Here is a 24679-nt window from a genome sequence, read left to right on the forward strand (position 1 = left end):
AACATGAGAAAAATGTTAAACATCCTCTGCTGAAAAAGGTATATTAAAAAAATACACACAGTACAAGTTTTGTTTTGTGAAATGCAAAATCCTTTATTTTGCTGTCCTGCAATCCATACCTCAAATCTTGCTAGGTAAAATATAGCTAGAAGTTGCAAAAAACTTGCATATGGCAAACAACACTGAACTTGGAATCAGAAGACCTAAGCTTGAGCCCCACCCCCGTGGACTCACCCTTGAATCTAACCCTCCTCGTGTGTAAAATGGAGACGATCATCTTTAAACTAGTCGGTTTATTGCTATAAGCAGCAGCAATACTCTAAGTATTACTGGATGTTAGAAATACAGTTTTCAAGCCAAAAGATAAAACGTTAAAATAATTACTGACTATAAGAATAATTCAAAGAATATGAAACAGGGTATTATTTTAATTAGTGCAACCATTAACAATATTATTCATCAAAATACATATGTATCAGTGACAATCTGCTCTGAGGAGCCCTGGACCAGGACATTTAAGCAAAAACACCAGGCTACAGATCAGGTTCCATCGATCAAAATTTATATTCCTTTGGGCAGAGCACCCACCAGTAAGCGTATGATTCCCTATGTGGATGAAGGAAAGAGGGAGAGAAGGAAGGAAAGAAGGAAGGAAGCTGCATTGTTCAACTGGAACTGGCCAGTTGAGTCCCTGGCTCCAGAGGAAAAGAGTGGGGCTGGTGACTTTGCATAGCCCTGATTCACTTAAATCCAAGTCATGATCTCACCTCCTCATGTCATGATCCTCTTTGGGAATGAAGGACAAACAACAAGGATCTCAACAGCTTCATTTATCTGGTAAATGACTAACAGCAGCAACAGTACACCAATACCTTAAATAAGAATTTTCTGGTGTGTGACTTTACAGAGAATATGCGGCAGCTCCTCACATTAGTTTCCAACAGTGGTGAGCACTGGCAGTAACAGATCCCTATTTAAAAAACTGCATAAGGTAGCTTCATTCTCCAAGAGGATGCACACTCCTCCAAATGCCCACTAGGGGAAGTTGAAGAAATCCTGCTGCATTGGACAGAACATCTGAAATGGAACCTCAGCTCTGCCACTTATTACCTGTGTCCTTGGCAAGTCATGTAACCAATCTCACTGTACCTCAGTTTCCCTATCTAAAAGATGAAGGGACCTCTAAGTTTCCTTGTTTAAGGCAAGACAACAGGGACAAGTTTACTCTGTGATCACTAAGGGGAATTAAAATGATAGAAGAGTGTGTCCTTTGGCTGCTCATATGACACAAGTCTTCAATGGCCTCTAAGGTGAGTCAAAAAGGTCTTCAATAATTCCTGTTGTTTTCTTACCTATGACAACCTTCTTTATCTATTATCTAGTAAGGAAATGTTACTATAAGGGCTTCTACTTCTACTCTTAAGATGTACAAGGATTAATATTTCCATTTTACAGATGAGGAAATGAGGCTTAGAGCTAAGAGATGACTTGTACAAGATAACACAACTGGTGAGTATTGGAGCTGGAACGTAAACCCAGGTCTTTTGACTCCAAGTTCAATGTTACTTACATCTTACCCTACGGGCCCTTCCTGAGACTCCAATATACATGTTTTCTGGGGCAGGTATGGGGAGAAGGAATGAATCATCTGAAGTGACCATAGTCTAGAAGAGGATGTGGGTTTCTTCATTCCTGAAGCAAGACTAACATGATAATAGAAAATCATCCAATGTTGGATATAGAACTATTATTTTTTTCTGAAAAAGCACCCAAGTGAATGCCTTAGATGAAGTGGTAGACTGTCTCAGCACAGCTCTCACAGATACAGGCACATGGGTTGAGAATTTTAACTGGCAGAGAAAATCTTCAAACAGAGAGTGAGGGTTCCCTCCCTATCCCTGAAGAAAGTAACTTAGAGGTGGACAGGCGACTGGCATAAAACCTGAGAAGAGGTCCCAACAATAGGCAGCACAAGTGTCCTGTTAGATCTATGTGGGGAAGGTTCAAGAAGATGGAAGCAGAGCCCTGCACCCACGGGGCTGGGACATCACTCAGACTGCAGTGTACTTTATGGAACTGGACAAAATAATAACGATCGCTCAAGAGAACAAAAGGTCTGAAACCTTGTGGAAAATAACAGGGAAGTGTAAGAATTAAGAGGACACAGGCATCACCACAGAACAAACTATGTTCTAAATAAGTAAACCTGAAAACTGTCTTGGTCCTGATTCAAAAGAGAAAGGTAGGTAAGTGATACCAATCAGACACAGAAATAAGTAAGTACAGCAGCCTAGCAGTCCGTAAAGCCAGGAAATCAAACTAGTGGGTAAATAACTCAGTAACTGGGCAAATAACATCAGAAACTGATGGAAAAATGGGAAGGAAGTAGAAATTCAGATGATACCAGTGTCTCACATCCACAGCCTACATAAAAAACCACATATAACCATTTAGAAAACAGAAGATCTCTTTCACAACTGTGGCTTGGAGGATGAAAGGAGGGGCAGGGGAGAGCACACTCTTAACCAAATGTGGGTTTGCATTAAATATTCCTGACAAGTCTGATATCAATAGACAGAGAGAACACATGGCATGCTGGGCAGAGCTGGGCTCCGAAGACCGAGGTTCCAGTCCCCGCTGTGAGGCGGATTGGCCGGATGACCCCAGACGAGTCAAGCTGCAGAGGCAGTTTCTCATACTGTTGAAATCACAGGATCAGTCCAAAAAAGAATCCAAAATACACACTGAACTGACTCAAATATATAAGACCAAAAGGCATTCCCAATAAAATGAACAAATACTTTTCAGAAGAAGAAATGTAAACGATCAGCTGCCATAGGAAAGATCACCCCAAATTGCTAATATGGGTAATGAACATCCAAACAGCAGAAACAGCAACACGCAGTCCAACAACATAGATCTTGGCCTTAAAATCCGCTGTGTGTACATGCGGACAAGGGATTGGCCCCTTCTGTGCCTCAGCTAATGGATCTCTACAGTGTGGATAAGAATGTTTCCACTACTACCTAACAAAGCTGTTATGAACAAAGTGCTTTATAAATCTTAATGAAATCTATGGGAGCTATTGTCATTATGAGACAAACATATATATTTGAGGCCTTAATATGATATTTCACCATACTGCGTGTAAAAGTTGAGCATAAAAGCATTAGTTCTTTCAAAGGCTCAATAATGGACCTCTTAACAGATTCTTAAGATAGCCAAAAAACCTGAAAACTATGCTGAGTCTCTAGATACAAAAGGAATAACTTTTCCTGCCCTGTTTCTCCAGTTCTGAATCAGACTCACCAGCAGAGGTTCTAATATGCGATTCCTTCACCATGTCCAATTTCAGCCCGAGCTCTGAGGTAAGTACACAACTTTAACCAGAGCAACAAGTGGCAACGTGATCATTAAAAACTTAGACATTACACCAACCCTGAAGATGAGTCTACGTCAGCTTCCAAAAACATGAACTTTCAGAATTTCACAAGCAATCTATTGCCAACATTCCAAAGCTGGAAGAAAAGAGGCAGCCTAGAGTGGTGAAAAGAGTATTGGCCTCCGTCAGGAGGACCTGTGTTCAAATTCTACCTTATATAAAGGCTATGTGACCCTGAACAAATCACTTAACCTCTTCTCAGGCTCTGTTTCCTCATCTGTACAATCAGGGCATTGGACTTGATGGCCTCTAAGGTTCCGTCCATCTCTATCTAAATCTGTGATTCTCTGACTGACTGGGTGATTACAACAGATGCCTTGTAAAACCGTATAACAACCTGCATATGAATTATAGTGTGATAGTGGATCTAGAGTCAAAGAAATGAGATTCCAATCCTGTTTTATTTCAGACTTAGTACCTGTGCGACCTAAAAGCACTGCCCACCACCAGGCCCATTTTGCCGTCCACAAAAGTACCGAGGTGGATTGGATGATCTCTTGAGATTCATTCCAACTTTAGATCCAATGATCCTATACTAAGGTTTTTAAACGTTATATAAAAATTTTAAACTGTATTTTTAGTATGCTGCTCCTCATTAATACTGCACACCTGAGAAAGTTTGATAGTCATTTCTAAATCTCTACATTAAAAGAAAAGGTCACTGAGTGGTTAAGGGACAAGTTCAGGGCCACACAGCAGTATCAGGACTGGAGAGGATTACAAATTGGAATCATTAACTTTTAGCTCGTGCGGAGGTCTCGGAGCTACTTCACCCTTTTACTTTCTGATATAAAACATACAGAAAACAAAGCATCAACAGCTGGATAATGGGGACATAGGGAAAAGATAGAATGGTCACAAGAAACCCAAGGTACCATTCTGTTGAGTGAAATTTGTCACTTAAATCTAGTATATTATTACCTCAGTCACCTTTCGATCCACTTCTGTGCCATCTACATAATATACATCAGTGATAACACGTGTAATGAGTGTGCGCACTTCACGTATAGTTCTCATGTGACGACGCAAGACCTGGCCAGGTGGGGGCTGAGGCAAGTCAAATTCTTCTTCTCCCTATAATGTTTAAACAGTAGAACAGATAATTTACACACTAATACAAATGGATAGAACTATAACCCAACCAATTCAAAATGACACAATTGATGGGTTTCATGAAATCAGAATGCAGTAAAACTACGTGAATTAATTACAGCCGGAAACGGATACAAGATTTCTTGCAGTGTTGAAACATTCAGTACAAAATCTACTTAACAGACGTGCCGTGAATGTATTACGCCTAAAACCTGGGTTGATGTCTACAAACAAATTTTGAACAAGTGAGAATCCTGTTTATAGCTCTATCATAAAGAAAAATAATTTATTAATTCAAATAAAACCTTGTGCCTTTATGAAGGCTAAACATGTGAAAACACCAAGTGAAACTTGGCTCATACTACAATATAAAACATACAGTTTTTTTTCCATCCAATTCTGTGCTTTTATCAATGTAGAGAATTCCTGGTACCCAATCCTCCCACACTCACATGCACAGTTGTACCTTGCCATTTATATTCTCAGAGAGTTGTCTGAGGCACGGAGAGATAAAAGGACTTGTTTGAGGTCGCATGGCTGGTACGTGTCAGAGGCAACTCTAACCCAGGCTTACCTGACTCCAATGCCAGTCTTCTACGTACTAATGTCATGTTATTTTTATTAAAAAAATGTTTATTTCTTTTTATTTAATTTTTCTCATTCTACTATGAACTGCTGACACATGAAGTGTTGGTTCTAGAGAAAAAAACCTTCCCCTCAATTGTCACCATTCATTTAGTTTGTCTCCCATATGAAATCTCCAGTGTGGAATGAGTCTTATACTTAGGCAGAAGGACTTTATAAGGTGTCTTTCTAATATGAATTCTGTGATGGGAAATAAGGTCTTGGTAGAGCTGTAAAAAGAGTCAACTTTGAAGTCAAATAACCTAGGTCTGACAACACTAGGTATTTTAAGGCATTTTATCTGTTAGCTTCAGTTTCCTTACGTGTAAGGGGACTAGATGACCTCTGAGCTTTCTTTCCAGCTGTAAACCCTTGATATTTCCCACATTAAAGCTTCTTTCAAGGACGAATCCTAATAGCTTGTAAGTTGCAACCTCTGATGTACATTTGGCAAAACTCCTATTTTATAAGGAGCTACAAAAACTAAAGAATTCAAACAAATAAATTAATCTTCAATATAAACATCACATTATTTCATACTAATAGTCATTTCCTCTACAACATCTCATGTTTATTATCCCATCCTTCCCACTTGCACAGCTTACTTAAACCCTCATCATCCCTCACTAGGACTCTTCCATCAGTCTCCTGACTGGCCTCCCTACCTTGCTCCATTCTCAGACATCCTCCACAGAGCTGTCAACATGATTTTTTCATAAAGCGCAGTTCCAATCCTGTTACCATCTCTCCCTCTGACAGCCAGCATACACCTCAATAAACTCCAACAGCTTCCTATAATCTCCAGGACCAAATAGAAACTCTTCTGTTTGGCATTTAAGGCTCTCTGCAACCTGGTCCCAGCTTAGCTTTCTGTATTACATATCACTCCCCTCCACATGCTTTAAAGTACAGTTAAACTGGCCTTCTCTCTGCTCCTCAAACTTGACACTGGATTTCCGACTCCCATGTCTTTGCACTGACTGTTCTGCCCACCTCTCACCCCTCCACTTCTTAGAATTCATGGTATCCATACAAAACTAAGCTCAAGCACCACTTTTTGCATGAATCTTATCCCAGTCCCTCCAGCTAATAGCACTTTCCCGACCAAGGTTACCTTGTATTTCTTTTGCAATAACCTATTTACGTACAAGTTATGTTCTCCATTAGAATGCAAGCTACTTGTGAGCACAGACCGTCTTTGTCCCAGTATTTCTAGCTCCTAGTACGGTGCCTGCCTGACATAGAGAAGGCATATCAATGCTTGCTGACTGAGCAAATGCTTGTTCAGAACGGTTCACCCTGGCTAGCACTGCTTTAAAGTTAAAAGGATTACACATATCTCTTCAGCTACTCTGAACAAGCATTCATAATATATTCTTTTGCTGCTACTGCTGAAAATGAACTTACTTGCCATGAGGAAAATATGTGGGATGAAATAAATTCATATTTTCTACATTTCATACCTGAAGTGGGGAAAATATGTTAATAAAAAGCTATCACATGAAAACGGGTCTCTAAGAAATCTAAGACAGATTCCAACACAAACACTGAAATTTAAATATATTATTACTCATAAATAGGTACTAGGTAAGAGATTATATTGACAACAGCTGGCAGTTATTATCTCACATTATCTCATCTGATCTTCACAGCCACTGTAGGAGGCAGCTCCTATGATCATCCCCATTCTACATAAACAAGGTTAAGGGACCGGCTTGTATTCACACAGGCACCAAACATCTGAAGCAAGATCTGAACTAATTTTACCAGGACTCACATCTTAAATCTTAAATTTGTCCTAAAAATCAATTACTAGACATTATCGCCTAAATAAATTCCAGGTTCAGGACTCCATACGCAGCTTACATTTTATATGGAGATTACACCTTTAAGAAGTGAAGAGCCACGCCGCTTGGGCGATCATTTTAGACTCTTCAGATCTTAGGGGCCCTGGGTGGGGCTGGGGCCAACTCCTCTCCTTTTACAATGGAAAGTTAACATCTCTTCTCTGAGCACCTCCAGTTCAGATTAGATTCTTAAGAAGTCCTTCTGTAATGACTGGATTTTAAAAGGAGAAAAAAGGGGGGGAGGGCGGGGGGCGCCAAGAGGTTTTATTTTGCCTTAAAATTCCTAGTCTCCATTATCTTTGTCCCTTATCTTCCACCCCCCCCCCCAAAATCTGAAGTTCCTATAACAGATTAGCTTACAAATACAAATTTGGGAGGTAGGTCTTTCAAAAATCATGCAAAAGTCATACAATAAATATTTTCTTCTGTTGAGAACAACTTACAGTTTATCACAAAACCCTCATGAACGTGAGTGGCAACAATGACAAGACCTCAAACCAAGGTCTTTTCACATTTAGCCATAAGCTTCCTTTCACATACTTCTGTAAATATGCTTGCTCCATAGCATAAACCAATTTTAGTTAACAAAACAACTTCTAATATAACTACATTTAGATTTACTTAAAAATTTAAACTATTTAAGTTGACTTGAAACTTTAAATGCACCATTATCAATCAGCTGAATGCATTTCCACATCCCTTCAATAAATCTACCATGTGGGCACAGTCTTCTTACCCTGATTAGATAAAGTCACCTTAAATTCGACTGAGATATTTACTAAAGCAATGTAAGTGGTTTTTCTCTCTCCTCAGATCTCTCAATCCCATGACTCAGACTGTCTGGTTCCTTCACATCTATAACTTCCTGTACTAGAATCCCCTTCGAGCTTTAAGCAAAGAAGCTAACTCTACCATTACGTTGTGGACATCAGTATTTTCATCGCTTACTTATCAAATTTCTATCCCATCCTTTTTAAAACCCCAATTGTACTGAAGTGATATTACGCCTAACACATACCCATCTTCATACCTTTTACAATCATAAATGCCAGGTAACAATCCTGAGAGGAAGACCATTTTCAGATGCTGCTTATTATTCCTTCAGGACAAATTTTAACTTGAAATCATATCAAACCTGAATTTCGTAATCACTGATGATAAACATCTTTTATAATCAAACACTTGTGCTACTTACAAGAAAAAAACCGTGTGGGATGGCAAGACCCCTACTCAAACTGACTACTCAGAGGCATCTCCAAGTATGAACACAAAGTCCTTTACGTGGTTCTTGCAAGAAGCAGGCGGTCCCTTCACCAGTTTCCTGGAGCAGGGAGGTGTCTTACAAGAGCAGATGCAGGATTGTAAAGCTAAAAACCACAAAACTCCCCCCAACTTAACCTTTAACTCTATTGGTTAATGTTTTGAGCAAGTGGCATATTCTCAGAAATTCCCGATGCAAAGAATCGAAAAAGAAACTGAACCAACATTTCCTTTGTTCTGCAAGGGGTTCTGATTGTACAATGTGACAAGGAAATGGGTTAAGCAGACAAGGGGAGATGAGTGGCAAGTGTCTGAAGTTTAGAAACTCAGGCCTAGGGGCTGATCCACTCTAGATGAGAAGTCTTCACTTTGTCCCACTCAGGAGAAGCCAAGTGACAGCCGCATAAAAACAGACGAGTCAGAGATGAAAGAGGAAAGGACAAAAACACTAACGTTGCTTTCTCATGAACAGCTCTCGGAAAAAGACCTGCCCCCCGAGAGGGAGCAGCTTGGTTTTTCACTCATAAATGGGGAGGATGAGGGCAGTGTCAAAGAAGACACTCTTTAAATGCAGAGAACCTTAGTTCCAGGGGCACAATCCAAACCCTGAGGACTACAGGAGCAAATGAGCTTCCACTAAAACAGACTTCAGTCTTACCCACAATGCACAGCCTTCCTTGGCTTTATCAGCACAGAGAAGGCATCAAAAGAGGAAAAGGACATGAGTCAGGGGCAAAGCTGAGACCAGAAGTCAGATCTCCAGACTTTCAGGTGACTGCTCTGCATGTTCGTGAGGAAAGGGACAGCATGGCAGAGCACACAGAAAGCTGGCCCCAAGTCAGGAAGGCCTGTGTTCGAGTGCTGCCTCTGACACCTAAGTCACTTAACTTCCCATGGCCTCCAAGCAACACTCTATGCCTACAAGCTGCAGAACAGCTGCCCACTGGAATTGGTATATTCACTGAAAGTTCCCTATGCCAATGAAACCATGAGTCTAGAATATATTTTAGGTGAGAAAAGAGAAGCAGTAATTAAATTTTTTTGATCTGAACCAATTAGTTCATTTATATAGGGAACATGCAGTGTACAAATTCCCTCCACTCATACAGACCAACAAATCTTTTTTGATTTACAGCTTTAGAGGGTTTCTAAGGATCCTTAGAATCTAAGAGACTTATCCCAAGGTCACTAAGCTAGAATGTGTCACAGACGGGGACTGAACCCAGCTCTTCCTGACTCCAAGGCAGGCTCTCTAACCACCATGCCCACATACAGCCAAAGCTCAAAAAACGGACCCAAATTATTAAGCTGTAAGATTCAACTAACACCTTAAAGATGAAAACAGGGAAACAGGAGGCTGATATGTAACATCTCCTGTGCCTGGACTGATGGACTTAAAGTGGGTTGAAACTACCATCCTCTTAGTGCTAATACGCTGCTTCAGAACATCACCTCTTTATGCAGGCATTTCAAGCACTAAAGTTTTCTTATGACGACTGACAGGACTTTACTCCTTAAGAGGCATCAGTAAATGAAATGAGCTCCACACAGGAGACCCTGGAAAGCACCTGATGAGGGATTTATGATTAGAAAGAAGCCTTTCCAAAACAGATCCAAAGTGAAGAGGGCCATAACTTCTTTACCGAGGTGAACCTAGATCAGTTTCCATCTGTTTTCCTCCCAAGGATCCCACAGCCACCTAAAGAAATCCTCAACATTTATTTTCTGACTTGTGAATCTAACATATCACCTTCTCTCTCCTTAAAACCACCCAATTTTTAGCATGCCATTCATTACATTCTTGAATTTCTTCCTCCGCCCCGACCATCAGCCCCTGATACCTTCCCACCCACTACAAATCTTCACTTCCTAACTTCTCTTCTTATCCTTATTGTGCTCCTCCTCCAACCCCTTCCCACCAACTTTCCGTCCTCCCTCACACTCCATAAAGAGGACTCCTAGGAACTAGACTAAGTCCTGATAGGTGAGGAAGGGACAGGAAGGTATCAAGGGCCACAGTATGAATTATGAAATATTTCATATATGATATGAAATAAAGTGCAGACTGTTCACCTAACCCTCTCTTTCAAGAGAAAGGAGATCTACTTAAACTCAAATACTACTCCGTTTTCCCTGTAACATTACAGATTAGTTATAGCTCTAATATCTCCCACTCCACCTCCATCTCCATTCTTGAGAGACTCCCTGGTGCTCAGTAAGAAACATAGCCCTGTACTGTCAAAGTCTCATCTTCTCCATTGACTAATACATGATTATTAACCAGTAGATCACACAGTTGAGAAGATCCCAGGGAAGGCCCAGGCCTGTTCTTACCTGGCTATGCAAAGAGTCGGTATCATCTCCTGAGACATTTGCAGGTTTCTCAGCATTCCTCCTCTCAGTCTGTACCTTAGCATCTTGTCTCCCAAGGTTCTGGTCAGCCGTGCTGGTCCCCACCTCTACTTGTTCACACGCTCCTTTCGAGGTTTGTGTTGCTACTGAAACAACAGTTGGAGCCCAAAGGGAATGTTCTGTTGTCTGTACTTCTTTGTCACTTGTGCTGGGACAAGTGCTTTCCTCTCGTGTTCCTGGGCTTGCACACAAGACTTTACCGTGTTGATCCCGACTGGTTTGGGATTCTTCCACCACATCCATCTCCACAGTGTCTCCTTTTGGACTGGATGGCACTTGTGTAACAGTCTGTTGTTGTGCGGCTGAGGGAACAGGGGCCTCAACATGAGCAGTGTGCTTGATGGGCTGTTGTTGGCATGGCCAGGGGCTAGGTTCATCCTCCATTTTTTCATCTTCCACTTCTTGAGTGCGTGGGAAATTGAACAAATCCCCCCTGAAACCAACCACACGGAGAGATCGTGTCACAAGTGAACTGGTTTGTCTGAATCAAATCCAAAAGACAAGCCTCCTTACGAGTGCTCCATACCCCCCTTCCATTCCTGTGGTGTTCCCTTAACAGCTGAAGCACACACCATTCCCATTCACCAGGTGAGATTCAAATACATAAAACAGATTCCGCAAACCCGAGTTCCAGTCTTTCCACCAAATAAGAAAATGTGAGTGCCCAGACTACTTCTACCATGTGAAATGCAGAGTGACATTATGACTGTTGTTACTGGTCATTGTGTTTATGGAGTTTTATATCGTGATCTTAACTAGCTGTTCCTGTGAAATAAGAATGATGAATTCACAATTACTTCAACATGACAACACTATTTTTGCAAAATGTTTTTCCATTTTTATAGACAAACTCTCAAAACTATTAGCAAAAGAAAAACAAGAAAACGGAAAAAGTTAATTTCTTATCAGTCAACAACAATGTAAGAATTTACTTTTAAAAAGAAGATAAGTCAAAGCACGATTTTTATGCACAAAGTAATGTTCCTCATACTTTGCTGAGTCTAAATGGACTTCTATCAAGTTTGCTATGGGCTCATACTTCATACGCCAATCAAGATATTTGGGGTTTTTCTTTTATTAGATGACATCGTGAAGAATGGGATGACATGGATCAAGGTCATGAAGAAAAAGCAACCACAGATGGGCTGCCATCTGTGTGGCTGAATAAAATACACTGATAAGAACATAGATCCACTAGAATATTTATGAGTTAATCAGCAGTATTTATCAGTTACTAATTCTTCTATTTTTTGCATTACTAACAAAAAATCTGATGTTTGTTTTTGGGAAAGGAGCCCAATTTAAAAGGTATAAGTTGCAGTTAAGTTACCAGCTCTCTCAGCTACAGTGGTCAAATTGAGAAGCATTGATACTAGGTGCCTAACATGTGCCAGCCACTAAGTCAAGCTCTGAGAACACAGCAAAGGCAAGAACAGTCCCTGTCCGCAAGGCATTCACATCTTGACAGGAGAAAACATGCAAAACAGCTATGTACATTCAAGATATATACAGAGTAAGTTGAGATACAGAGAAATTGTAGTTAAGTCTAGGGAGGCGGTGCAATGGACGTAGTGTTGGACATGGGAGTCAGGAGGACCCAAGTTCGAATCCTGCTTCAGACATTTACCAGATGTGTGACCTGTAAACAGGTCACCTAACCTCTCTACAGAACCTACATCATGGGATTGTCGTGAGGGTTAAATGAGATAATACATAAAGAGTTTGGCAAACCTTAAAGAACTATGTATATGGGGATGGTGGTAGCTGTGGCAACCACTTTTGAATAACTTGGCTCTTCAAAAGCTACAAAGATGCTGTTTTTTATCACTCACGGAACATTTAAACTTTCAATAAAATATTCCTTGTCCATGGTGGAGTTATCATAACAGACCATAACAGATCAAGGTCAAAATGACAAGCGCAGCTGATATAAAACTGGGATCTATGACTGGTACAAAAGTGTAGAGGGTATTAAAAAGAAACATATAGTAAAGATAGCAGAATGTAAAGCACTATCCCTGCATACATGTGTAATACTGCACTAGAGAACAAAGAGACCTCTGCTCACTATCAGGATCAATCAAATCTCCAACTGTATGGGAACACCTGTTAAACTGGAAACTAGACAGCTGATGGATACCTGGATAATGAGCACATTACTTACAGTCAGGTAAATGTAAAAACTTTCAGGGTTCTATATAAGAAGCCCATGGTTTAGCTATTAACGTAAACATCTAGATTAGGTACTATTAGCATGGGGGCTTTCAAAACAAATACTTAAAAACCAAAACGTTCCTAAAAGTTCTTTGTTAAAACAGGAGCTGAGCAACAGAAAGAAATTCTCATTTTCTTGAAATAATGAAGAAAGCTATGAAATTAACTGCATATATTTAACAAAATAACAAAATTAGCTTTCTGTTTTAATTATCTGGGATGTTCTAGGTCAAAGTGTTTTGGAGTTAAAAGTAACTAGGACTGCAGGAAATTGCATTTTGGGTATATATTCACAATCTCAAATACACTAACTATGAACTTTATCTGCTTCATTTCAGCAAATAATGATCAGGAATCAATAATAACCAAAATCCTAATGAGAAAACCAAGTTTCAACATTTCCTTAATACTATTTGATATTAATAAAACATGAAAAAGAAATTAGCATATCTTAAAGCTAAACATGTTTGTTAAGATGGTAGAGGCCAAGGAGTACAGTCCTTTGGACGTCTGCTTGTCATTACAGTGGAACACGCCACCTGATCTTCCCTATTTTCAAGTAAAGCTAGATTGTAAGCACCTAATCAAGCTCAGCTCCTTGAATACAAGGCCTACGTTTCACATTTCTTTTTACTCTTCACAGTAGCTGGTACAGGACCTCGCACACAACACTCAGGAAATACCTGCTGGTTTGACGTGAAATAGAAATAGTGTAAATAATAAGTGAGAAAAGTGACCTAACTGTTTCAATAGTTGCATTCATGAGATAAAATGCCATGAAGAGAACTCTTCTTCAGTGGTTCAGTCACCCATTTTCTTCACAGATACTTATTAAGTGGGATTCACACTGCTGTACTATTCCCTCTGGGAAGTTTGGGTACATGGTACAAGAACCATCATTAAGGAACTGCACAGAGATCCGAATCCACGTTATATTACTATTGGTTTGTTTTCTTGTTTTCGTCCTCTACATCTATTTACTTCAACGACCCATGACTATTCAACTCATCTCCCGACAGTATGAAAGACATTTATGTTTGTTTTTTGAGAGGTAGTGAATGGAGATCCACAATTATGCAAACAAATTATATTCTTGGCTTCGCTAAATGGCATAAGTAAATGGGGACATCAGTCTTAATTATTTCTGGCAGCAGCGAAGGAGACTTGAAAAGGTAAATGAAAAACCAGAAATCAGACATTAGGTACACCTGGACAATACGATATTTAAAAACAAGTGAACATCAACCAACGACTAAACACCAAGTGTAATACCTAAACTGTACAAATGGAGGCAGTAATGATTAAAAATAAAATAAAAAGTTTCCTAGTTAATGTCCAATGTAGGTTTTTGCTAATACATTAGTCGTATTTTGACTAAGATCCAAGATGCACTATTCCAACAATGGACTTCAGAGTCTGAAGTTATCTGTTCCAGGACTTAGTTATTTTGGAGAATTGCTCCTATGTATGGCAGAGTGTGTCTTTTTATATATAATAACCTTTCCCATTAATTTGCTGAGATGAGATGGAAGAATTCACATGGACTGTCCTGCTGGCATCCTGAACCCTCAGGCCATCAATTCAAATGATAACTGTCATATTCAACAATGATTCTAGTGAGCCATCAGATCAGAGGTGTAGACAAATCATTATCTAACATAACCAGTATCGCTCTAATTCTGTGCTATATTTAGGTGGGATTTGAAAAATGACATTGTCTTTAGATATCTGTATAACTTGGATAAAATACCTTTGGGACACTCAGCCCCATTCAACTATCAATTTCTCTAACACCAAAAGAATTTTTTGCATCTTAGTACAAAATACTGAAGCCACAAGATGCATGTGCCCTAAATGAACATTACAATTGAGTGCCTAATTTATACAGTGTTTTGTTTTTGTTTTTTAACAAAGGCACTGCATAGAGATTCACAGACTGAAGCTAGAACTCTTCCTGTAACTCTAATGGTATCTCACCTGCATTGCTGCATTCAGGTTTCAGGGCTTTAATATCGGAGGAAAAAAAGGCAGTAAAGACAGCGGGAGCGCCAAATGACGGTTCAAACAAGATGCCACGTCTATTGTTTTCGTGACACTTGCTCGGAGATGTTATAACAGGTTCATTAATACATTAACCTTCGTAATATTCTGATCTTATCGACTGGGAAACTAAAGCCCATAAAAATCAACGAATTCACGTAGGATTCTCCAAGTAAATTAATACTGGAATTATCAAAAATAAGTAAGCTCTTTAACAGCCTCACGGTTTAGCCACATAGACATACTCACCTAAATCTCGGTGTTTAGGAATTCTTAAAGTTGACTTAAAGAAACTATGAAAGCTAATGAAGATATCAATATATATGAGAAAAGATTTTCTGCTCATTAAGTATTAGATTCTCGTCCTAAAGAATATTCTTCCTCGTGTTCTTCTATCCTTAATCATAAGTTCATGACTTCCTAACATTCTTCTACTGCGAACATCTGTGCGGTGTCTAGTCTCTCATGCCTGCCTATTGCTGTCAACACCACCATCCTCTCAAGTCATCCTCAATTTCTCACACTCATACTTAACACACAAGGTCATGATCTTAGATAACTCCCGTCATCTGCCCCCTTTGCTTCTACACGTGTACTGCTGAACAAATGTGTAGAAAATCACACGTGCAATCATTTTGGTTGAGTACACTAAAAATTTATGTTACACAACCTCAGCTGGGCCCTGACTGCTGTTATGCAAATTATTCTTTAACTTTCTTATCAATACACTATCTCACTCTTCGCAGCTCTTCCAAATCTTTTCAACCTTCCTCAGATCTCCCATGGCTTCCCCTTTCCCTGCACCCCTAATTGAGAAATTTGCCTCATATTTTCCAGAAAAAACTGGAGTTCACACCAATCCCTCATCCTCATCTCCTATCACTCAGATGTTTTCTACCACTATCTCCCCCTTCGCTGCTATCTCACGTGAAGAAGTGGCTTTACTCCTTACCATGACTAACACCATCTACTCACTCAAGCGATCCTATTCTGTATCATCTCTTTTAACAGGTTGCATCCTTTCTCAGTCTACTGGCTCCTTTCCTACTGTCTAAAAACATGCCAGGTCTCCCCTCATCCTGAAAAAAATCCTCACTTGATCTTTTCATCCTTGATAAATATCATCCTATAATTTCTGCCCTTTAAGGCTAAACTCCTTGAAAAGATCATAGCCAATAGGTGCCTCTACTTCATGTCCTCTCATTCTTAATGGCTTACAATATAGTTTCCAACCTCATCATGACAGTAAAACTGCTCCATTGAAAGTTACAATCAATCTCTTCATTGCCAAATCCAATGGCTTTTTCTCAATTCTCCTTCTCCTAGATCTTTCTGCAGCCTTTGACACTGTTGAACACTCTCTCCTTCTTGATACTTTCTTCTCCCTAGGTTTTTGGGATACCACTCTTTCCTGCTTCTCTTACCTATCTGACCAACTCTTTCTCAAGCTCCTTTGCTGGATCCTCTTCTAGATCAAACTCAGACTGTAGGTGTCCCATAGGGTTCTTGGGCCTTCTTCCATTCTCCCTCTATACTACTTCACCAGTTGATCTCATTAACTCTCATGGACTTAATTATCATCTCTATACAGATTATTTCCAAATCTACCTATCCTGTCATAACCTCTTTGCTGATCTCTAATCTCGCAGCTCCAACTGCCTTACAGACATCTCAAATTGGCTATTCAGTAGACATCTTAAACTAAACACATCTAAAACCAAACTCATCATCTTTCCCTCCAACTCCTCCCCACTCCAAATTTCCTATTACTGTCAAGGGCAGCATCTAGTAATCATCCTGGAATCCTCACTATTTTTCTCCCCTGTCCTCTCCCACGACCAAACTGTGGCCACAGCCTGTCGATTTCACCTTTGCAACATCTCTCAAATACGCCCCCTTCTCTTCTCCTGCCACGGCCAACACCCTGGTGCAGGCCCCCATCGTCTAATGCCTGGATTATTGTGGGTCAGCTTGTCTCAAGTCTCTCCTCACTTCAATCCATTCTCTAACTGGCCACTAAAATGATTTTTTCCAAAGCACAGGTCTGACCATATCACTCCCCTTTCCCTCCCACCCTCATGCCTCTTCCCCCACCTCAAGGAGGTTCCCTATTACCCCCAGGATCAAATACAAAATCCTCTGTTGGATATTCAAAGCTCTTCATAACTCACCATTTTTCTAGTCTCATACCTCACTCTGTTCACATATTCTTCAATCCTAGTTCCACAAACAAGACATTCCCTATCTCTCAGATCTAGGTATTTTGCTCTCCCTTCTCATGTCTACCCAAGGTTTCCTTCACTTCCTTCAAGTCTCAAATAAAATCTCATCTTCCAAAGAATCTCTCATTCTAATGCCTTCCCTCTCTGATGCCCTTTTTATCCTGCATACAGCTTGCTTGTAAGGGGGCAGCCGGGTGGTGCAGTGGATAGAGCACCAGTGCAGGAGTCAGGAGGACCTGAGTTCAAATCTCACCTCAGACACTGGACACTCACTAGCTGTGTGACCTTGGCCAAGTCACTTAACCCCAATTGCCTCATACTGGGTCATCTCCAGTCATTCTGATGAATATCTGGTCCCTGGATTCAGACAGCTCTGGAGAAGTGAGGCTGGTGACCTGCACAGCCCTCCCTCACTCAAAACAAAGTCAAGTGCAAGTCATGTCATTATTTCTCTGATGGCATGGTCTTCTTCACAACGAAGGACAAACACACAGCTTCCTTGTACGTATCTCTCTGCTTGCTGTTTACATTACATTGTAAGGGCCTCGAGGGCACAGACTTTCTTTTGCCTTTTTGTATATTCCCAGCGATTAGCACAGTGCTTGGTACGTAAAAAGGCACTTGGTACTTACTGACTGACACGTATTCAAGTCATTACCTCACACTCTTGCAAAAGCCACTGTCAGTAACCCTAGCACAAGTTTCTCCCCTTCCAGTCTATCCTCCACTCAGCTGATCTTTCTAAAGGACAAAACTGACTACATCAGTTTCCTACTTAATATTTTCTAGTGGCTCCCTATTACTGCCTACAAGATGCCACAAAAATCTGGTGTCTAGTTTTTAAAGCCCTCCACAGCCTAACCAGCGCCTTCCTAGACTTACAGGATACATGTATCCTTCTTCACATATTCAAGCACACTGTGACACTGGTCTCCTTGTTTTTCCTCAGACATGACACAATCTTGACGCTATGCCTTCTCAACAGCGTTCCTGCTTGCCTAGAATGTTCTCCTGTCTCACTTCTGTGTACTGGTTTACGTGGCCTCCTTTAAGTCTCTGCTCAGGCCCCATCTTCTTCAAAAGGACTTTCCTGGTCTCCTTCTCCTTCCCTCTGTCACCCACTCTAGTGCATTCCCTCCCATCTACACTGTGTGCGTAGATACACACATACGTACTTGTGCATATACATTCATACACGTTATACACACATAGTTGTTTTAATATTGTCTTTTCCAGTACAATGTGAACTCTTAGTAGGCATGAATTGTATTTTTTGTCGTCCTTTATAATCCCAAAGATCAGCACAGTGCCCAGTACATATTCAGTGCTTAATAAATGCTTATTAATGATGATGATTCAAACTGCAATTTCTTTTTGATAAGTACTACTATGTTAATTTCATTTTTCAGGCTCAAAAACTGAGCTCTCCAGTGGTAAAATTAGACAAAGCGAAATTCCATACTTGTGAATTTTTAGTAAAAACTAGACATACACTCTGAATGCTATAAAAATGGACAGTTTTTTTCAAAGCAAGTAATCCTGCCACCACTTAAAGAGACAGAGACAGATGCAGGGTGACAGAATGTTTCTGAAGGATAAGAAACAAATCCCAGCAAAACCAAATGTACTGTTCTGAGGAATAAGACTCTCGGAAGTATTCCTACTTGAAATCAAAGGATGCAGAACATACACGTCTCTGAAGATACTATAAAACAAACAAAAAAAATCTAGAGGAGCTAAAAGCAATGAAAACATATTCATTTCAATGCTCACATAGCAGCTCTAGTTTCAGTAACCAAACAATCAAAAATATAGCATCCAAATGAATTCTCTACTTTCTGGGGAGGATGGCCTAGAATGAGACGTTGAATGTTCACATGATTCTTCAAGTTTTTTATACCTGAGTTGCTGGGTACTTCTTTTTCAAAGAAAGGCACTATATAAGAGAGAGGATACAATAACTAATTGAATTAAATCTATATTTAAGTCCTCATTTGGGCTAGTTCCCATGAAGGATACAAATACAAACAAATTATTTTCTGTGAACGCAGAGCGCTTAAAATCAAGTAGGGGAAATAAGGGATGTACACAATCATAATGAAAACAAAATGTGATAAGGAGAACTTCAGGCAAAATGTTAGAGGAGCAAAGTAGAAGGAAAAATTTTTATAGCTGGGGATCAAGAAGACTTCGTAGAAAAGATGGCATGTGAACTAGACTCCCAAGAAAGGATAAAACTGTGATGGGTGGGAATGCGAGAAAGGGAGAAATTTCAATTAGGCCAGCTTGATTGCAATACAGGGTTCAATAAGACAATAGTGATAGGTTGGGAATAAAAAGTCAAGGACCTCTAATGCTTTAATACGAAGTCTATGACTTGTTCTATGAATAATTAATTCTTGTAAAAGGTTTCTGAACAGAGGAATGACAATTAGAACCATGCCTTGGATCTGCTATCACCGGGCTAAAGGAGGTAAGTAGGGAAGGGCTAAGGAGGCCGTTATAACAGCGCAGGGCCATGGTACAAAGAACCTTCGATGGAATGGAAAGCAAGATGATGCAGACACAGAACTGAGAGGAACTGACAAAATGATAGGTTGTGGATGAGCAGAAGGAATCACAGAACCTGAGCTGGAAGACACTTCTCAGCAATCATTTAGGAGACCAACCCAAGTCTGAAAATAATTCTCTTTATAACATACTTGCCAAATGATCATTCAGTTTTTGCTTAATGATCTCTAATAAGAGGAAACATACTACTGTGTTCGAAGACAGTCCATATTATTAAATAATTTTTATTTTCTAGTTTAAATCTCATTTTTTGGGGGGGTGGGGAGCAACATCTACACATTGTCCCTAGGTAGTTCTACTTTCTGGGCTAAATAGAACAAGTCCCATACAGCTTAACAGTGCAAATGCTTCAAATATTCGAAGACACTTATCATGTCCTCCGTGAGTCTCCTCTTTTCCAAGGTAAACATCCTCAGTTCCCTCAACTGATATGGTGCCCATAAGTTTATTAATAGGGGTAGGGACTGTTTCTATGGTTTCACTAGTTCAGGCAACTGCCAGGAAAGGAAAATGCTTTGAACTACATAAATCTGCATCTTTTCCGTGATTTACAGTCTTCACAAAATGGTCTAGAGCATTAAAAGAGTGATTTGCCCAGGGTCCACAGAGGTGGTCTTAAACCCTGTTATTCCTGGTTTCAAGGCTAGTTCACTATCCAGTATGCTAAAAATATTTCTCAGTTTACCAACATCCTTCCAAAAACATGACACTCATATTTGAACACATTATTTCTAAATGTAGGCTGATGACCAGAAGAGAGGACAACAGGACTCTAACTCCTTACTTTTAGAAATGGCATCTCTTTTAATGAAGTCTAAGACTCCATTAATTTTCATGGCATTTATGTCACACTGCTGAATCATACTGTAGTTTTTTGAATCCTCTTACGAAGTGGGAAAAATGAGGGATGACACATAGAGAGCCAGACTGCTCCATTGGAATCCTCAAGATGTAGGGACCAAGGGAAGAATGCCTCCAGAATGTGGGATAGAACTCCTATGGTGAACTTCTAGGAGGACTTGGATAAAAATAGGCAAACATGAATAGGTTGAGATATGAAGTGAAGGAACTCCCAAACTGATGACATCACAGGTCTATTTAAATATCTAAGAATACTGATTAAGAGTAAGACTCCTAGATATTTTTTTGATGAACTGGTATCTAGCCATGTCTCCTCCATCTTGGACCTAAGAAGCTGAGAGTAAGACGTGGTATTTGGTCCTATTACACTTCCTCTTATAATTTTAGCTCTTGACCCTTCTTCAGTGTATCCCTTCTGATGCAAAGTATATTGAACAGAACCAGGAGAACATTGTCCACAGTAACAGCAACGTTGTACGATGATCAGCTGGTATGACGTAGCTATTCTCAGCAGGACAATGACAATTCCTAATGATTTATGATGAAAAATGCTATCCATCTCCAGAGAAAAAACTGATGGAGTCTGAATGCAGACCGAAGCATGCTTATTTCCAGCATGAATTTTCTTGTTTTCTAGTATGATACACTAATATGGAAACATGCTTTGCATGACTGTTCACGCATAACCATTATCAAATCGCTTGCCTCCTCAATGAAGGGGGTGGAGAGGGAGAGAGGCAGAGAACTTGAAACTCAAAACTTTAAAAAACGAATGCTAAACATTGTTTTTCCGTGTAATTGAGAAAATATAGTATGTACTATTGTGCTATATAAGAAATGATAAAGTGAATGGTTTCAGGGAAACCTGAGAAGACTTGTATAAAATGATGTAAAGAAAACAAGACCCGAACAACTTATACAATGAAAACATTACCATACGGACAAACAACTCTGACAGACTTACGGATTCAGATCAACGCAATGACCAGCCACGACTCCAGAGAACTAACAATGAAACACAAGCAGTGAAGGGTGAACAGGCGAAAGGCTCCAAGTGCGCGAGGAAACACACCCGTGTTCTCCCCTTCTGCGGGCCGTGCCTAATTCATCTGCTTTGTTTATCTCGTTCTGCAGCTCATTTTTAAGGGGGATGTTAATTTCATTCTCAAGAGGAATGGGGGAAGAAGGAGAGGGGAAACAGGCAGGACGTGGATTTTTGCTGAATCAAAAAAATAAATTTAATTTTAAAAAGACAGAAAAGCAACTTCAAAGAAATAAAAGAGTCTATTTATAGGGGTTAGCAGGCAAGGTAGGTAAAAGGATGGATAATGGCCATCTATGACAGCTAGCAAGATAAGACTTCACAGGTCAGACAGAATAACGACAGGCAAAGGATTTGGATTTTACCTGAGAGTAGATTAAGCTTTATTATCCTGAGTCTCTTTAACCTTGGTGGGGCTCTAATGTGTGGCAGGAGACAGCTGGGTGGTCTTCTAAAGGGTAGTTATGGGCTTTGTCCCTTATGGCTTTCAGCTGGTAGCCATTATATAAGATTGAAGCAGCTAGGTGGTGCAGTGGATAGAGCACCAGTGTAGGAGTCAGGAGGACCTGAGTTCAAATCTCACCTCAGTAACTGGACACTCACTAGCTGTGTGACCTTGGGCAAGTCACTTAACCCCAATTGCCTCATCCTGGGTCATCTCCAGTCATCCTGATGAATATCTGGTCACTGGACTCAGATGGCTCCAGAGGAAAAGTGAGGCTGGTGACCTGCACAGCCCTCCCTCACTCAAAACAAAGTCATTATTTCTCTGATAGCACGGTCTTCTTTGGAAACGAAGGATGAACACACACTGGCTATCTGATCAGGACAGAAGTTCTCAGATACAGTTATAGGTCACAGTTTTTCAAACTATGGAGTTAACCTTCTTGGGAAAGCACAAGACCCTCCGGAGGGTAGGGGCATGAAGCAAATGCCAAAAGTTATTGAATTTGTCCAAGTACAACTCCTTTACAAATACACGCATCCCAAGAGATCATAAAAATGGGAAAGGGTCCCACATGTACAAAAATATTTATAGCAGCACTCTTTGTAGTTGCCAAAAACTGGAAGTCAAGGGGATGTCCATCAATTGGGGAATGGCTGAATAAATTATGGTATATGAATGTAATGGAGTACTATTGTGCCATAAGAAATGATGAACAAGAAGACTTCAGAGAGGCCTGGAAGGACTTATATGACCTGATGCTGAGTGAAAGGAGCAGAACCAGGAGAACTTTGTGCACAGCAACGACCACAGTGTGCGAGAGTTTTTTCTGGTAGACTTGGAATTTCGTAATAACGCAAGAACTTCTTAAAAAAAAAAAAATTCCAGTGGTGGTTCTCAAGGCAAAATGCCTTCCACACTCAGAGAAAGAAATATGGAAGTCATTCGCAGAATGTAGCAGATCATGTTTGTGTATGTGTATGTTTTTGTGTATCATGTTTTGATTTGTGATATGATTTCTTTCATTTATTTTAGTCTGACTACATAGCATGACTATGGTGAAAATATACTCAATAGGAAAGTATATGTAGAACCTATACAGAATTGTATGCAGTCGTGGGGAGGGAGGGGGGTAGTGGGGGTAGGTGTGGGGGGATAAAATCTCAATTGTATGGCAGTGATTGTTAAACATTAAAAAATAAAAAAATAAAAAACAAATACACACACCCTTTTCAATGAAAATAAAGTTCAAGTGAAAATCAATAAAAACAATTCACTAACATTCAGACCCACTCCAACCGACAGTAAATGCACTGAAGTGATTACTTAAAATGATACTGGCAAACCAGGCCAAATTGGGGTTAGTGTCTGTCAGATCTTGACAGAGGCTTGGCAGATCTCCCACGTGCACTGCCAACAGATAAAGGATGACGATACATAAGAGCTGTGTCACTGTGCTGGTTGCTGTACACGAACTTTGAAGGTATAATGTTAAGTTAAATCAACTACATGTAAAAATGAAAAGTTTCATAATATTAAAAAAAAGTTTATGGAGACTGAGCCGTGTCAAAATGAATCTGGCTCTCTGACAGCAAGGTTAACAATACCAATGTGCTACACCTACACACACGTTTGGAACACTGCCTCAGCAAATCATTAATCAACAACCACTTGTTAAGCATCACTACAAGCTATTCATTATATGAGACAGTTGGGACACCCGTACAAAGGATGAAAACAACTCTTCCTGCAAAGAGTTTGCCTTCTAAAGAGGAGACAGTGGAGAGTATCTCAAAAGGCTTAGTGCAGTTTCAAGCTACAAAAGCTCAAAACTGCACTAAGACTTTTGGGATACCTGGTACATAAAAGTATCCAAAGCATAAATATAAAATGAATAAAAGCAAATATATAAAAATTAATTAAATGTAAGATTTGGGAAAGAGAGAATTAGTAGTTGGGGAGATCAGGAAAAGCTTCATACAGAAAGGAGTGCATGAGCTGCATCTCATAGAAAAAGGACTCCCTGAGGCAAAGGTGAGAAGAGAATGCATTCCAGGTATGAAAAATATCTAATGTAAAAAAGGAACAGAGATGGGGGATGAAATATCATTTGGACTGTAGAGTACAGGAAGGAAGAGTGAAGTCCACTGAAGCTGGAAAGACAGATTGGGACCAGGCTGTAAAGGGCTTTAAAAATTAAATAGGGTTCCCCAATTAATAAATGGTCAAAGGACATGAACAGGCAGTCTTCAGAGGAAGAAATTAAAGCTATCTATAGTCATATGAAAAAATGCTCTAAATCACTATTGATCAGAGAAATGCAAATCAAAACAGTTCTGAGATACCACATCACATCTATCAGATTGGCTAACGTGACAGAACAGGAAGATGATAAATGGTGGAGCAGATGTGGGAGAGCTGGAACACTAATTCATTGTTGGTGGAGCTGTGAGCTGATCCAACCATTCTGGAGAGCAGTTTGGAACTATGCCCAAAGGGCTACAAAAATGTGCATACCCTTTGACCTAACAATATCACTTCTAGGACTGTATCCCAAAGAGATCATAAAAATGGAAAAGATTCCCACATGTACAAAAATATTTATAG

At 39.9% G+C, this 24679-nt stretch overlaps 1 protein-coding gene across 1 annotated transcript in view; it reads right to left on the reverse strand.

The window, feature by feature from the left end:
- Positions 1–24679, reverse strand: part of LOC140514446 (TP53-binding protein 1-like) — a 131107-nt gene that overhangs the window by 23073 nt on the left and 83355 nt on the right. The window contains 2 exon segments of the mRNA XM_072624839.1: positions 4364–4516; positions 10600–11110. Coding sequence (XP_072480940.1) covers positions 4364–4516; positions 10600–11110 — 664 coding nt within the window.

Source organism: Notamacropus eugenii, chromosome 7 (assembly GCF_028372415.1).
Source record: "Notamacropus eugenii isolate mMacEug1 chromosome 7, mMacEug1.pri_v2, whole genome shotgun sequence".
Classification (NCBI taxonomy): Eukaryota; Metazoa; Chordata; class Mammalia; order Diprotodontia; family Macropodidae; genus Notamacropus; species Notamacropus eugenii.